Genomic DNA, 18,192 nt, shown 5'->3' on the forward strand with positions numbered 1-18,192 from the left:
AGATAACCAACTAAAGCCCCGCTTTGCAAACAACGTTCTTTACTTTCTAGTCTCAACAGCTCTCTGTAGGATCAAGCAAGTGTCAGCATAAGACTGCCTACTGGCTTCAATGGTAAGGCACTGGCTTTGGGGCAGTCCATTTGCTGAGGCAATAGAGTACCTCGTTGACTGCACACCATAAGGCAACAGACCAATTAGGTTTCAGACAGACATTTGCCCACCTTAACAGCTTCAGGAGTGGCTGAATATTTGTATTTTAGTATTTTTTTAGAATGTCAACCCCAAAGTAGCTTTGCTTCTCATAGTGGTGTTCCAGGTGCTTAGTCTCAGCTTAAATCAATGAGGATCATTGTCAATATGTATGCTCCACTGGCTTTCAATTTTAGTCTAGGATTACCCTTAATCTGTGTCTACAAATTCAGTCTCTCAACTGCAAAAACTAATAAAGAAATAAGCTTGTCAAAACACCCAGGCTTAAAGATACACTCCAGCCAATATGAGAAAACTGTAGACATGCCCACTCGCCTCCTTCAGTGGTGCCACAGTAGTCTGTAGAGCTTGTTATTTTACTTGAAAGACTAAAATCACTTCTGATAATGTATGTTGAAGGAACTGCTTGAGGGTGAGCCGTTTGATGCTAGCTGGCCAATTCAGAAGAAGGTAGATAGCTAATGTTACTGCTAGAAAGCTGATGTACAGCATCCAGACTTATTAGCCTCTACATCAGCGACTATACTAGCACTATACTAGAATTATTTATAAATCGTGGCTTTGAGGTAGGACTGCATAATGTATTTGCGTAATGCATGCTGGGAACTGTAGTGGACAAAAAAAATAAAAAGGACTCAAAATCCTAAATTATGTCAATCAAGTGATGAGGTTGATGCTGCAGAATACAGTGCAACACGACACATAACATTAAATGCTACTTTTAGGCCAGAAAGCCCATTTAACTTTTGGCTCAGGTCTTGACCTCCAGTCCTAACAATTCCAACTCATAAAAAGGTGGCCTTGTATCAACTGTTAGAAGCACAGAAGCTCCACCATAAACAGTGCACTTGTATTTCTGATGAATACAAGTACATTTCAGCCAAACCAAAAGCATTTCTCCAAACAGGCGTGGTGATTCATTTGTTTTGGAGCCCATATCTAGATAGAGAGCATTATTGAAAAGGTCCAGAGCGATTGTCAATTTGAATAAACTGAACTGAGTCATTTTCTATTATGGGTGAAAAAGAAAACTATTCCAAAGCTGTTTATTTTCAGAGATATTATTGCAGAAGCATTTTTTTTAAATTATGTTCTTCCAAACATGAGCTATAAACATTAAGGAGGAAAGAAGCAGACATCTATATAATGGTTGAACTCAAAATTAAGCACAAGAAGAAAAAGATTTAACAACTTTTCAGAAAACGTTGGCTGAAAATGAGTTTCCTGTTTCTTGCTCAAATCATCCAGGAGAAGACATAACTGCCCACTCTGACACCAAATTTTATCGTAATGAAAGAACATCAGCAGTGTAGATTTGAAATTACAATGTGTCAGGCAAATGTGATTTCATGCAACAAGATTTGTGATCCCCCTCCCAAAAAAAATTTGGACCACTGCTTTACGAAATTCTCAAAGCCACAGGCAGTGCTCCCTGCCCCAGATCATCTATAAGCAGTTAGTGTATTAATGCAATCTCTAATCATGTTCACACTTAATTGAATCTCATTTCAGGGGTCTCTGGCTGCAGGCCCATGGCAGTCTCTCTCGTTCCAGCTCTCCTACTATTAGCTAGTGCCTCCAGTTCTATAGGGCCATTACCCATCGCACTAGAGCTACAAAAGGCTAGGGCACCGGCCCTCCAAGCACTCTGGATTGTTTTAATAATGGGAGTGCTGCGCCTAAACTCTAATGCTTTTTGCACTCTTACCTCCAGGGTGAGCAGATGTCCGGTTCTTCCCAGGACAAGACCTGTATTTCAGCTTTTAGGTGTTCTGAACTTTTCTCCAAAAGCTATTTATCTGTCCTGCATTTCGATTTAGAAAAGCTTTTCGTTGTGGAATCTTTAAACATGCACAAGGCATAATAAGTATATACAGAATTTCTGATAACATGAAATTGTGGAATAAAAGCTAAAATGACATGCTCAATGCCAAGTTAGTATTTTTGTAAGAATTAGGAGGAAATCCTAACTGTATGTTTGTAGCATGCAGACATTCAATATGCACACGTATTGAATAATACATTCAGACTGGTCCAACAAACAAGTACTCAAAATTGAGCAGCTCATGGCCAGCACATCAAGAAATCCCCAATTGCTCCCCGGGCGCCCACCGATCCTGGCAAGTGTGCTCACTGCCCCCTAGTGTGTGTGTCTATTCACTAGTGTGTATGTGGTGTTTCACTTCACGGGTGGGTTAAATGAGGTGGTGGAATTTCCCTGTTTGTGCAATTAATAAAGTATCACTTAATTTAAATAGTGTCTTTTTATTACATTGAATCCTGTACTGGACCACAAAGTATTTTGGTCACACAAAAAGAGGTTCTTCAAGGGTTCTTTCGTCAAGACAATGGTTATATATGATGGTTGTTTGTTTTTTTGGGGTTTTTTTTTTGAGAAAGGCAGACAACTAATATTACTACTAGGTCAAAAATCTTAAAACATGCATGCAAGTGCAGTAATTACCTTCAAATCACCATTACTAAGGAGAATGACAGAAATGACTCATCAGATGAGGAGGACAACCTGAAAGCTAAAATTAGCAGAGTACCTGGTTATCTAGATATGTTCTCTCATTGTGGCTTTGTTTCTCCGAGTGTGAAAGACTTGTCTCGGGCATCTTTTAGTTGTTTTCTTAGCAATTTTGTTTGAGGACTAAGTTAAGTAGCACTAATGCTACCTTGGGTGTATTTATTAGCTTATAGCTCAGTGACGACACCAGCAGTCACCACTAGTTGACACCACAGGGATTCTCAGACATATCTGCATAATGCACGCTGGGTATTGAAGCGACAGAAGACTACTGAATGAAAACATGAAAACGATATAAAATCCTGAATTCTTTCAAAACAATGAGATCGATGAATGTAACTCTGCTATAGAACACTGCATAACAGAATAAATAAAATATTAAATGCTAATTTTAGGCCCCTTTAAATGGTTCTTTGCCAGACAAATAGTTCTTCTCTATGTTTAAGAAGCTCCTGTATATGGCTCTTTAGAGAACCTTTTAACAATGGTTCTATATACCACCGGAAATGGTTCCACTACTGTTACACGTCAAACAACCCTTTTTTAGTAATATACAAATAGAAATAGAAAAAATCTTTTTCCTCTAGACTGCCATCTGTAAACAAAGAAACGAGAACATTATTAGTGACATGGACTTCACTTGGCAAAGCGCTGAGGATGGAGAGGATTTGGGTTTTGTTCAGCTCTTCCTCGTTCCAGCAGTGATGGGGCCAGACCATTTGGAACCAGCTAGTTTGTTTAAGCAGTCTGATCAGCAGATAGGCGCTGCTGCTGGCGACAATGGAGTGCGTACAGGAAGGACAGGCGGGTTTTTGGAGCAAGTGCTTTCAGCCAGCATAGGAAATAGCATTGCTGCGACTCATAGGTAGCAGGGGAGATTAAAGTTAGCTACCTCTCATTCACTCTCACCGACATGTTCAAAAATAAACTGTACACAAATACATCAGACACATCAGGCACGCCCTCAGGCAGACGCACACAACCTTGGATAAGTACTCTGTCATACACAGTCTTCCTTCCTCCTCCATTGGCACTCGAGTAAAGGAAGTCTTTGCTTTGGAAAGGGGGGGTCTAGCTCAGCAATTACCGTGGTTGAAGAGGGTCACTCCAGCCAGGTCCTCCACGCCTTTCACAGAACACAAACAGAAGCACTGAGGCCCTCTAGCAAACAATTGAGAGCACACAGGGCCAGTTCCTGTGGCATTCATAAGCACTCACACGACATATGTCACTTTGTGCTGCATTGAACGTGCACCACACAGTGACGACGTGCGCTAGCAGCCGCTGCCTCAGAGAGGACAGCCAAAACAAAGCCATTCATCTCCATTTGTTTTGGAACTCTTTTGTCCCCTGAGGCACATGCATAAATCTTGATCTATCCTCTTTGAGAGGCACCACTGGATCAACCGCATGTCTTGGGCATTAACTATCGAGGACAGCTACAGAGCACTGGGGTAAACAGAAAGACTATAAGCCAGTCCTTTCACTACATGTTCAGGTCCATCCTAAGACACAGTAGTTATGTGAGCTGAGCTGGAACGATTCCTTTTTCTTGCAGTGGCGTCAGATGCCCATGTCCATCGTAGGTTCTGCTCCCTGCACAGCGTTTCATTTCCATCGCACTCCTTGAAGGGTGCCGCCAGAAGCCATGAAAATCTGAAGGCACTGCAGCAGACAAAACAAGCACTAAAGGAGCTGTAATTATCCTCAGGTGTCAAAATAGCTTTCTCCAAAACAAGAGAGCATCTTTTAAGAGAAAGCAAACACCGCTGTCAAGTGCCAAATGTCAGGGGTTGTGCATGCATGTTTATCAGACAGTCTCCTAGGAGCTAGGCAGAGACTGAGGGTGAAACCGTGACTAGGAAAACCACAACTCCTCAAAATCAAAACACCTTCCAATCAAATCTGCAAAGAAACTTTTTCCCCCTCAATTCTTCCACTCTATCAAGTCTGAGAGCTCTCCAGGCTATGTGAGTTTTGACGTGTAGTGGATTTGCACACAAAAAAAAAAATGAAATAAACCAATTGCCTCAATTCTGCAAATATTATTAGGTTAATTGACTGTGTCCTGTTGTTTTGATGTTAGACTTAATGTTTTGATGTCAGATTGTGGAGACTCTAAAATTTACTTTAATAAGAGCCAAACAGTGTGTTACAAAATGTAAAAGTGGTCATAGCAGCCTTATCTCACTTATTGTGCTTGAGAACAGAATGTCAGAAGCTGCCAATCTACTTTACTAGAGGGAAGTGTTCATAAGGCTGCATAAGCTGTTCATGATGACTGACATATATAAACATTTATAAACATCACACCAAAACTCATTGAAGCAGCATTAAACATTAACATTAAAGCAGTCTTTATGATAACTGTAGCTGGTTAGAATAAGGCTTTATAAATGTTCATGTGTGTTTGTTAGGTGTCATAAAAAGCTTATGTACAGTTGTATGTAAATGTTTGAGTGCCTGGTCAAATGACATGTTTTGTTGATTTTCTAAGTGAAAATAAGTTAACACATTCTGAGCAGTAGTGGTCATCAACCCTGATCCCAGATATCTACCTTCCTGCAGAACTCAATGCACAGCCTGGCACACCTGCTCCAAATCTGCAAAGAAATAAATGGTTGGGATAGTGTAGTGGTTAACACCTCTGCCTTCTACACTGTAGAGTGGGGTTCAATCCCCACCTGGGCAAACACCCTAGACTATACCAATAAGAGTCCTTGGGCAAGACTCCTAACGCCGCCTTGGCCTACCTATGTAAAATGATCAAGTTGTAAGTCACTCTGGATAAGAGCGTCAGGTAAATGTTGTGATCTAACATTAATTTTGAAGCTCAGTCTAATGTCTTCTATTCCAAGACAGCCGTCAAACACGTTAAAACCCCTATATAAACTCCTGCAAATGTTTGCTTTTGCTTTTTTAAAGCTAACTGACCTCTCCAAATGTGTTAGTGTTAAGTTGGGGGCAACATGTTAGATGCAGGTCGGAACTAAACTCTGCAGGAAAGTATATCTCCCAGAGGAGAATCTTTCTCTAGTATGAACTGAATGAAGAATACAGAGTTTCCCATGTGATGGTTAAGTCCTTGACTTCCTGAGTGTCCACTGGTTAGTCTTTTTTTTTTTTATATATGTAGACGGGCACATGAATCCATCAATGACACACAATGAGAGGCAGATGACGCGTGTCTCAACCCTTCTTCTCAGACTCATAACTTCCGATGAGAGTCACGTACGATCTTGTGACAAGATGGAATCTCTACACATGTTCAAACCATACTGTCAGGTATCATTGGAAAGACAGAGAAATGTATATAGAAACTGAATGTGATGAGGTTGTGGACCCCAGAGGGTTAACTCAATTTCACTTAGAGAATCAATAAAATGTCATTTTAACAGGGGCGTTCAAATTTCTGCACACTACTATAGTCTTGTAGCCTTGTACATCACCATACAGTAAAGCATTACCTTATTCTTTGACTGATGAGTTGACAATTGCTCTCACATTTGAAGACCAATCACCATCATCTTTTAAGGCCTCACATATCTCTCATATATTATTCCCACAAACGTGATCTAAAGTTCATTCTGAAGTTCAGTCTAATGTCTTCTATTCCAAGACAGCCATCAAACACATTCAAAACCAATATAAACTATTGCAAATGTTTGTTTTTGCCTTTTTAATCTCTTGCTGCAGAAAGATAGCTGTTTGGGGCCAGAAAGGCAGTGAGAGAGGAAACAGTGCTGGGAGGAATGCAGTGTGTCCTACAGCCAAATGACTTCACACATGATAAGGGTGGGGACGCACTGGGGGAAGCGATGGAGCCGGCGCTCCTCTCATGGTTTCCGTTGAATCTGTGCTTTCGAGTGCTGTGAGCTTGTCCTGTCTCTTTGTGTTGGACAATGATATTTTAACCCTCCAGATGCCAAAGAGGATCATTCTTACCCCAGACGTACAGACATGGACAAATCTGAATGTCCACAGCCAAAAAGGGAAAATAAAAACATTCAGGCCTTAAAAGTTATGGCACATTTTGTATGTGATTTCCAACATGATAAACTCAGTAAAAAACATTACATATTTAAGTTTGTTACATATGAAGAATGTGCCCTTATTTTCAGTTAAAAAATAAACAAAACAGGTCATGTGTGTGTGTGTGTGTGTGTGTGTGTGTGTGTGTGTGTGTGTATATATATATATATATATATATATATATATATATATATATATAGTTTAGATAAAACATGTTTGTAATGACTGTTGTCCCATATATATATATATTTTTTTTTTATTTATTTATTTTTTTTCCCCATGGGAGACAGGTCTGGACTGCAGGCAGGCCAGTCTAGTACCCGCACTCTTTTACTACGAAGCCACGCTGTTGTAACACGTGCAGAATGTGGCTTGGCATGTCTTGCTGAAATAAGCAGGACGTCCCTGAAAAAGACGTTGCTTGGATGGCAGCATTTGTTGCTCCAAAACCTGTATGTACCTTTCAGCATTGATGGGGCCTTCACAGATGTGCAAGTTACCCATGCCATGGGCACTAACACCCCCCCACACCATCAGAGATGCTGGCTTTTGAACTTTGTGCTGATAACAATCCGGACAGTCCTTTTCCTCTTTGGCCCGGAGGACACGACGTCCATGATTTCCAAAAACAATTTGAAATGTGGACTCGTCAAACCACAGGACACTTTTCCACTCTGTGTCAGTCCATCTCAGATGAGCTCGGGCCCAGAGAAGCCGGCGGCGTTTCTGGGTGTTGTTGACATCTGGCTTTCGCTTTGCATGGCAGAGTTTTAACTTGCACTTGTAGATGGAGTGACGAACTGTGTTCACTGACAATGGTTTTCTGAAGTGTTCCTGAGCCCATGTGGTAATATCCGTTACAGAATGATGTTGGTTTTTAATGCAGTGCCGTCTGAGGGATCGAAGGTCACGGGCATTCAATGTTGGTTTTCTGCCTTGCCGCTTACTTGCAGAGATTTCTCCAGATTCTCTGAATCTTCTGATGATATTATGGACTGTAGATGATGAAATCCCTAAATTCCTTGGAATTGCACATAGAGAAACTTTGTTCTTAAACTGTTGGACTATTTGCTCACGCAGTTGTTCACAAAGTGGTGAACCTCGCCTCATCCTTGCTTGTGAACGACTGAGCCTTTCAGGGATGCTCCCTTTATACCCAATCATGACACTCAACTGTTTCCAATTAACCTGTTCACCTCTAGAATGTTCCAAACAGGTGTTTTTTGAGCATTCCTCAACTTTCCCAGTCTTTTGTTGCCCCTGTTCCAACTTCTTTGGAATGTGTTGCAGGCATCAAATTCAAAATGAGTGAATATTTTCAAAACACTATAAAGTTTATCCGTTTGAACATTAAATATCTTGTCTTTGTACTGTATTCAATTGAATATGGGTTGAAAAGGATTTGCAAATCATCATATTCTGTTTTTATTTATGTTTTACACAACGTCCCAACTTCATTGGAATTGGGGTTTTATATATATATTTTATCTAAACCAGTCAACATAAAGGATAGGCCTGCCCTCTCAAATCATTTATTTATTTTTTTTACACTTTTAATAGCGCCTTATAGAAGAATCCACAGATTTTTCAAGACTTACAGGCAGGAAGGAACACAGAATATCTCTCTCCACTCATGATATATAGTTATACATGTCCAACCCTGCATACTCAATCTCTGCAGCACTACGGAGAGTCTCCCACTATAGATTACAAAATTAATCTGTCTGACTCAGTGGCACCTCCATTTAACATTTTTTCTTTGGCTTCTGTAATGACTATTTCTCTAGGTCAGCTAGCTACAGAGGGTGTCAGATATCATAGTGCTTTTGTGAAAACAAATCTCACAAATCATTCTCATAAAGCATTCTTTTATGAGAAAATCTAGATGTTTGGTGTTTTGGGTGGATTTTTTTTGCGCAGTGTAGTGTAAATAGAACAAACACCCTCCCTCATGCGCTTTAGCTGTCAAAAACTTCTTTGTTATCTATATAGGAACTTCTTTAGAGACCTCAATAACTCCTCTCTCTCTAAATAGATGTGGCACAACAAGAAGCTTAGGGTTAATTGGGGTAAATTAGTATTAGAAAAAGATGTGTGCTCTACTACTGGGCAGATGTTAGTGTTATGTGAGATATAACCTACAAATATTGTGAGGATAGTAAAGTAAAATGTCTGTCATTTGTAACTGTTTGTGATTTTTCCAAAGAGGATACCTGAGAGCTTAAGTAGCTTAAGAAACAACTTGGGAAGATATTAATGAGCCCCAATTTTCTTAACTTCAAGTTTATTGCACTTAGCAATTTGCATTTGTTTGACCTTTTTTTTTATCTATCATTGACAGTTGCCAAGTAACAGGCATGACAGTTGACTTTTGACTTTGATCTAGAAGGTTAAGATTCCTAACTTGAGATGCTGTAAGATATGATTCCATCATTAAGATAAGATTTGTTTCTGCAATATGAATGCGAAAAAGCTTATTTGGACACATCTTAGGTTAAGAAAGCTTCTGTAAAAAGGCCCCTGAAGAGCACCTTGGAGAACAGAGCTGGACCATTAGCAGAGAAGACTGGCTTAATATCTTCTAGAGTGTATTAACCCCAAGAACCTCTTTAGCATGCATGAACTCAGACATTATATTAGTTTACATTACTCCACTATGTCTGTACACATTATCCAGACTTTATAGATCTAATCTACAGAATTCTGGAGAAGTGTAGATGCTGTAAAAAGGCATTCTGATGCATTTGTAATAATTTTCAGCCTTATATATTCTTAACGATAAAGCAGATGATATATTTGATTATGCTTTAATATCTCCATTTATAATATTGGCTTGTCTTGCCAGAGATGTATTTTATTGCTATACTCTTAAAACAGATGGTTCTTCAAGGGCTCTTTAGGTGAATGATTCTATATAGCACCAAAAAAGGATTCTTCCACTGTTACAAGCTTGACATCGTAACAATATAAAAAACCTTTTTGGTGCTATATAGAACCATATTCAGAAACAATCTATATAAAACAACATACAACACATTCATCATCAATCAGAAGAACCATTTCACCAGGCTAAGAACAAATTAAATATGAAACGGTTCCATCCATAAAACTCATGGTTTTAAAAAGAACTATTCCCTTTACTAAAGAACCCTTGAAGAACCATCTTTTTTATGAGTGTATGGTGTAACTCTAATGCAAAGTTTGTTAAAATCTGTCTTTCGGAAACATTAGTCTTCATTCATTTAGAGAAAATAAGAGAATCACCTTTTTGTCCATGTTTTTAAAACATTTAAAATCTTGACACTGTAATATACTGTATTATGTGAAAACGTTTTATTGTCAGATGTGAACCATCTCATGGATTTGGCTCACTCACTCATGTTTAACAGGCTACAAAGTCTCTACCATTAGCATTATTAGCAACCAAGTAGATGTTAATGTTTCATATGAGGAGCACTTTGCATCAGTGACACTGTGCCCTTGTTTATAGTGCTGTGCTGTTGCAAGCTATGACTAAAGTGAGCAATACACATAAGCTAGCAGTTTCTTATATTCCAATAAAAAATGTCTCTCATAACATTGGTGGTGACAGGAACCAGGTGTCTGAAGTGTTTAATGCTAACAGTTACCTCACAGAAAGCTGGAACATAAAATGGTAACAAAAACGATACCCAATGCTTAAGACATCGTTTTACGATAATTTTGAGAGAAGATTTTGGCCTAAAACATTTTTACTACTTTTCAAGGTGGAGAGGTACACTATATTTCCAAAAGTATTCACTGGTCTGCCTTCACACACATATGAAATTGAGATCCCATTCTTAATCCATAGGCTTTAATATGATGTCGGCCCCCCCTTTGCAGCTATAACAGCTTCACCTCTTCTGGGAAGGCTTTCCACAAGGGTTAGGAGTGTGTTTATGGGAATTTTTGACCATTCTTCCAGAAGCGCATTTGTGAGGTCAGACACTGATGTTGGATGAGAAGGCCTGGCTCACAGTCTCCACTAATTTATCCCAAAGGTGTTGTATCGGGTTAAGGTCAGGACTCTGTGCAGGCCAGTCATGTTCTTCCACACCAAACTTGCTCATCCATGTCTTTATGGACCTTGCTTTGTGCATAGGTGTGCAGTCATGTTGGAACAGGAAGGGGCCGTCCTCAAACTATTCCCACAAAGTTGGTAGCATAAAATTGTCCTTCTTCTGAAAAACAACCCCACACCATAATCCCCTCTCCATCAAACTTTACCTTTGCCACAAAGCAGTCAGACAAGTACCGTTCTCCTGGCAACCATCAAACCCAGACTTGTCCATCGGATTGCCTGATGGAGAAGCATGATTTATCACTCCAGAGAACACGTTTCCACTGCTCACAGGGCAGAATGTGTGACACTCCGTTTCAGACGTTGCTAAAGTAGATTTTACTTTAGCAACGTCTGAAACGGAGTGTCACACATTCCCTGGCTGAGTGAAGTGACCGGAGATCTGTTCTCCTGTGACCAAGTGTGAGTGACGAGATCAGTGGCGTAACTGTACTGTCCTACATTGAACCCACCTCTTTCCTTACATCCTAACAAGCTTTAGCAGCATTAAATCACATCAGTTTCGGCTCAACTAAAGCGGCGTTGCAGCGCTCAAAAAGTCATATTTAACTATTAGTGCAGAAAGAAGTGGGTTCATGTTACACCCCTGATTTAAATGAAAGTAAACTAAGGAAGCTGTGAGGTATTGGAGTGCGGGAGAGCACCATCTTTCCAGGCTAGCTGTTTTTAGCAGCTGGCTAACTTGAAGCAGCGCTCCGTCACCTGCACAACACAGTGAATTGATGATATTGTAGATCAAACAAGACACAAAGGCACCTCTTTCAGTTTAAACATACCTAAAAGGAGGACTCTGTCTGGTGTTAGATATATCGCAGTTCACCCCTTAAACTACCACAATAGAATAGAGAAATCCAGTCATATGCTAGCTGGTGTCTAAATACTGAGATATACTCCGATATAGATGCAGTAGGAGTGATGGCAGTAAGGCCAAGCGATCCATCACTGACCTACCGAGCCAGCTAATGTTTGCTTTTTGCAGTTGAAGCTGTGGAGAAACTAAACAGTTTAGCACTGCTGTTAGCCACTTGTTTAGCATTTGTAACAGTATGGTCTTTCTTAAATTATGACTATTACAAAAATTGCGGCTGTGCTTTTCCAGCCAACCAGACACTTTCTCCCACTCTCCCATGACAGATTTGTGAAATGTTCCACTATTTGGCGAGTGTTTGTCATGTTCCGACTATAAAGGCTAGTTTAAAACAGCAATTAACCACCCAGGAGCAAAAATCAGCCTTCAAACTTAGAAATAATGATTTGACATTTTTCACGATATGTATCGATATGACCATCTCCCAGACATTGAACTATATGGATTTTGTTTATCGTGATAACATTTTTGGCCATATCGCCCAGCTCTAGGCCATATTTGTGATGCAGGGAATTTCACATCAAACTGACTTTGTTTACATCTCAACAGCTAAATTATGCACTTTTTTTTTAATAAGCCGATTTCTCCTTAACACAGTATGACAGCTATAATTAACGTTAAAGTGTTAGCGCTTCTGTCCTTTTGACTACAACCATCTCACCCAAAACTCCATGCAAGGAGTCTTTGTAGATACTTCACTGACATGTCAGTCTCAAGCCAATCATCTATTACTGCCTAATGAACAAATTTCATATGCCATCAGACATCAGCCAGACACCTTAAGTGCTGAGTTGGCAATCGGAGCTGAAGGTCCACATCAATCTCTGGCCTGTTCAGTGACGTGTCAGGTCAAGCTGTGACAAAGTTGGAAAATATTTCTTAAGAAATCCTTTCAAGGCCCATAAATGGATTGAGGAAAAACAGAACAAGCGCCCACCCCCACACCCTCATCCTGTCTCTCTCCCCACGCCACACTCTCTTTAATTTTCTTCTCTCTGAACTGAACACAGAAATGCTGGAAACTTCAGGCTTTTTGAGAGGGTGTAATCAAACACCTAAGAGAGCCATTAAGGCTAATGGGACTCCATCCTAATGAAGCCTTAGACTATTAGCCGTGATGGGCTTCGCCATAGTTTAAGGGTGGTCATTAGCTTCCTAGATCTCTGAGTGGGTATGTACACTTAGTTGGAGGTATTCAGACCTTCATGAAATTTCTTCTGGAACCATCAGTGGTGTCAGCTATGGCATTAATGCGAAAGCAAGCATGTAAGATTACGGCATTTCAGGTACTGTGGGACATTTTCATTAGTGGTATACCACGTAAAATTTATTTTGGATGTATGGTTCTATTTTGATACAATTTGCTTTGTACTCTTTAGGTTCCTCAGAGAAATTTTCAGCAGAAGCATTACTGGGAAGAACATGTCTGAACACCCTTTTCCAAGTTTAAAAACCTGCTCATAGTGTAAAAGCTATATAGTAGGGATGTGCATTTACATATTTGAGTACTTATAAGGGTATATCATATCCAATAAATGGATATCCAGTTAAGTGCAAGCAAAACGTTTTTACAGTTCAATTTTTTTTGTTTGAATTGTTTCACTGACTTGTTGGTCTGTATATTTTCCTCCATCTTCCTGTAGAGAAATGTAACAAATATGGGAACAGTAATTCAGTACTCAAACACCGGCACCTGTTTATCATCTTCTTAGATACGCATGCACATCCTTATTCTATACCATTAGAAGCTGTCCTAGAACATTACTTTTAAATTAAGAACCATTTAGGAACCAGTATTTTTAAGACTGTACAGGATGGCATGCTTCTTAGTCATACATTGTTGGCATCTGATCTTATACACAGGGGAAGCATTGTATAGGAGAGGAAGCAGCTTTCTCCTGACCTGACTTCAAGATCTCAAAATGAAATTTCTATTAGTCTATAGACAGTTAGGAACACCGTGTTCTGAATATAACATTACAGTCTGAACACACTGTATTCCATTCTATAATAACTATGACTTGTGATCATGTACCGTGTAGTACAGGCAGCCAAAAAAGTTGTTTAAACTGTTTCCCAGCAGTGCCTTTTTGCTTACTATTCAAAAGGTTATTGATATGTTGGTTAGAAAAATACAGTTAGAACAACACGGTTGGTTCCAGAGTTCTTGCTGCACTCCAGTCACTGCATGGATATGTTAAAATCAGTCAGCAGCACCAACAAGTTCATTTAAAGAATAAACTATTAGCTGAAGCAGGTACTGGATGATAACTGTAAATACTGAGGTTCCTTGAGGACAGGTTTGAAAATGGTTAAGCAAACAATGTTTATTAATAGTATATTAATATTAGTGTTTTTGGAACAAATGCTTCCTACCCAGATCAAAGGTTTTACATATTAGTGTCTCAGATTACAGCATAACATGTCATTTTCTCTGATTTTTGCACAGTACTATATGCAGTATAGTGATTGCATAGCTAGAATATCAACAGAGATGGCACTGATTTGATACCCAGTAGAAAACATTGAATTGGACTTCTGGAAGGGGAAATTAAAAGAATGATCTGATTCCGTAACAGATTCAGCCTGAAATATTGTGCTGCTTGATGTGCAACATAATGAAAAGTGCAGTAAAGTAGGTCATGAACATGACTTAATAAAAATAAGTCAATACTACCACCAATTATACATCACATTATTGGCGACATATTCTTTCTGTAGGGAAGTAGATTATTACAGCGGTTGGTGTGTTTAGATGTCATCTTAAGTGAATAAAAACCTTCAATTTCAATTACTGTAAATATGAGTATTAGCACTGATATCAGCTGATAGGCAAGGTCTCAGAAATACATTTATATTGTGCCATCTTCAAAATACAGAATTTGAACATTTGAAATATTAATGAATTCTCCATGCACCACAAACACCAGGAGTTAGGCGTTATACCACTGACCATTTCAAACTTTAGCAACATAAATGCCTAGATAAAACTTGGCAGTTGCTCAGCAAGTGCCTCAAATATTTCTTGGCACTTTGAACACAAATCTGACTCCTGTCTTTGTCTGGCACACTGTGGAACCCACCCTCTCAGAGTTGAAAGCATTTGGTATGGTCCGGTCAGAGCAAAGGGGAATGCCTTTCAACTGAATTCATTATGGTGACCAGTATGAGCAAGAGAACACCCCAGCTCTGTACATAGGAACATTTACATTATTTTAGTAGTCATTTTTGTTCTTTTTGTAATGTTTGTAACCATTTATCACACTTTTGTAACCGGCAATATATTTGTGCTTGAAGTCCAGACAAAAGAACCAACTCTACAACAATGTTGATTACAAGTAAGTGAACTTTTTTTTTTTTTTTTGCTTTTATATATATCTTATATACCTTTACTCCTTCTGGTATTCATCTGAACAAGACAAATGCAGTGCTTCTGTGTTTTGGTTTATTAGATTATAGAATATAAGAATATAGTGAAGATAAAGCTATTTATGTTTGACATCTTTAGCATCCACAGCCAACTGAAGGAAAAAAAAACATGTAGGTGTTAGAATAAATCCTTTGTTTAGAAATAGAACTCAAGTGGTTGGGGGGGCTGAGATCGGACCACTGAAGCAGGTGTGAGAACTTAATGACTAATTTAATGAGATCAAAATGTTCGTTAATTAAAGTTAATTAAAAATGTGGGCTTTTGTTAATAAACACAAACATCTTGGAGCCATCTGAACATGCTGTGCTTGTGGAATCCGGCAGATCTTGAAAGTGCTTTGCTTCTAGTTTTAAGGCTTTTGTCAGATATTGGGAACACTCATGAGAATCTGACTGGCACCTTAACTGTGTACTTTAAGAATTAAGATTACAGTGTGACTATTCAGTTGCTAATGCATACATAATGCCATTGTTTCATGTGAGCCTGCCTGTTTTTAGGAATCTCTCAGGAACTGACACGTAAAAACCTGTACACAGGGTCGGCTATAATGATAATATTTTATTATTATAGTAATTCATTAGATCACAATATGCTTTTCTTTAAGGACACTGACCAAATGTATGCTTAATTAAAAAGAGTATAATTAGGCCTGTTTAGACGGATTGTGTGCACTGTATGATAAAAAAAAATGCATTCAGTTTTTGAATGTATTTTTAACTGTGGAACTACTTGTTTTCTGTTCCAAACCTGATACACACTGCGCATTGTGATAGTTGTGATAGATTTTTGCTCTATCACCCCTAGTTTGCATATTCTGCATGTATACTATGTAAAGATTAATGCAAAAAAACACATGCAGAAAAAAGACCATTGTATTACCATACACATAATGTGATCTAATTTCATTGACTGTAATAGATGCAGTGTAAATTGCAGTTAAAGGTTTCCATGAAGCTGAAGGTTAAGTTACGAGAAGCTACTCTGTCCATTGGCACTGGCTAAACAGTGTTGTTAGCAACCAGAAGTAACAACAGAGTGTGTGAGCAATTTTACCTATGACCTAATGGTTCTCTACCTGCCAAACCTGGCAAGATCAGAGAAGGATTGTTTGCGGCCAAATCAGAGCTGTCAGTAATAAAATTGTACATGTGGTAGAGAGAGAAAGAACAGCTGGTCTCAAAGCCATGGAAAGTCCTGTGTATTTATACCACTCAAAACTCTCTGTGCCATGTCAGGCACTTGGGATGGTAAAGGAGCCAATGAAGTGTCACCATAATGAGGCTGTTTTTCTTTTTGCGTCCTCCTGATGATGACGTTACAGTGAACAATGTTATTTTTGATTCTACCAGGGAGGTTTTGTCATTCCAACAAAATGGGCAATTACGTGAAAATGACAGAAATTTTGGTGCAATCACTGTGGCATGAGGCCCCTTGGTTCCAGATATGTAGCAGCTAATTCAAGGGCTTCAATGTGGACCTTCTTTGCCAACTAAAGTGTCCCTACAGAGAAAGGCGTTGATCATTTGAGGGCTTTCAAACATTGGGCTTCTGAATGTATGTGGCTCTACTACATGGAAAAGTGGGCCTTTTTCTTGGTGAATAATGCACTATTTGCCTTCACAACCAACCCTTTTGCTGGGATTTAACAGAATTCTGCTCTTTATGCTGTACCTTCAGGAAATTTATCTTTAACGTTTTCAGCTCCCCTGGTCCCCCCAAAACTCCCCTGAGTCTCTCTCACGGTGCACCTTCCTAACTTATTCAAAAAGCTAAAGGTTACCCAGCATGCTCTTTGCTGAAACACACTCAAGGTTAGAACTGTACAAGCTGTCAGCAAAAACAAGATGTTCTCTGCCCCACAGGGGTCCCACAGATGCTTTTCTCATGTCAGTCGACGTGCAAGAAGCTCTAGTGAAGGTTGGCATTCATGCAAGTTGCTGTGGCCTCAAGGGACCCACTGTAGTACTTTATTAGGGGGCTCCAACATGGAGCGTCTGTGTGTATGCGACCTCTTGAGAAGAGAGTGAATGGCGGGAGGGGCTGCGAGTTGAACTTCTACGGTGATGGATGCTAATCAAGTGCCGTTTTTTGTGTGTGTAGAGAGTATACAGCCTAGGCAGCACGTACTACCATAGGCAAAGGCCCTCCCAGGCCCTTCAGACGCTTACAGGCATCCGGAGGCTTGCAGGGTGGGAGGGGGCCAATCGCACGCTACATCTGTTATCAGCATCCAAACCCTAAAAGCATGACTTCCTGTAGGGCCGCCTGGGGTATTTGGAAAAGGAAGTGCCTTTCCCTGCTTGTCTGTATTAAAGGAGGCCTATGTGATTCCATCGCTGCTTATATAATTCTCACGCAAAAGCATTTAAACTGGCAGGAACAGACCAATGCACAGGGTTTACAGGGTTGTGTTTTTGGGTTGATATATGCCAATTCATCTATTGATGAGGCACATGAAGAGAAATGGTTACACAGATACACTACTTATAAAAAATTAGACATCTAACTTTTCAAAATGTTCTCGTTGGCTAATCAGGTTTATTATGAGAAATGCACCAGTGCATAAATATTTATGACAATATATAAGATCATACTGTCTTGGGAATAATACTCCATGCATTTTACCCCCTCAAACCTTTCAGCTGTTTAAACTACTATTAGGTTTTAAAGAACTTTGCTACTAAGAAATATACTCTGACTAATAAGAGTATAAAGCTGACTACTGCAAAATGTAGCAAGAGTATTAGTAGCTGTTTTATGCAAACAAAACCTTTGCGGCTTTAACTCAACTGTTCTGGAAAAAATGGGAAATTCAAACGTTTCCTAGACAGCAGGGAATCAGATTAATTAGATAGCAGGGACGCACAATGAGACTGATTCACATCAGTAGTGCGGACTTTTTTTATCCTCTGCAGCCGATGACCCAACATGTTTGTTAGAAAAAATGTATTTTTATATATTTCCAGTTTCTGGACCTTGCTAACATCAGCTAGAGAAATTAGCCTCATTAGCAGAAAAGA

At 39.4% G+C, this 18,192-nt stretch overlaps 1 protein-coding gene across 2 annotated transcripts in view; it reads left to right on the forward strand.

The window, feature by feature from the left end:
- The window catches only part of si:dkeyp-23e4.3 (rho GTPase-activating protein 7), a 69,948-nt gene that overhangs the window by 35,257 nt on the left and 16,499 nt on the right, over positions 1-18,192 (forward strand). Inside the window, exon 1 of one of the 2 annotated variants that reach the window (XM_037545918.1) lies at positions 14,725-15,080. The exons of the other annotated variant lie outside the window; for it this stretch is intronic. Coding sequence (XP_037401815.1) covers positions 15,068-15,080 — 13 coding nt within the window. The 5' untranslated portion in view covers positions 14,725-15,067. Of the gene's footprint in view, positions 1-14,724; positions 15,081-18,192 lie in introns of those variants that run through there. 2 annotated transcript variants of the gene reach the window in all.

This window comes from Pygocentrus nattereri, chromosome 16 (assembly GCF_015220715.1).
Source record: "Pygocentrus nattereri isolate fPygNat1 chromosome 16, fPygNat1.pri, whole genome shotgun sequence".
NCBI classification, from domain to species: domain Eukaryota; kingdom Metazoa; phylum Chordata; class Actinopteri; order Characiformes; family Serrasalmidae; genus Pygocentrus; species Pygocentrus nattereri.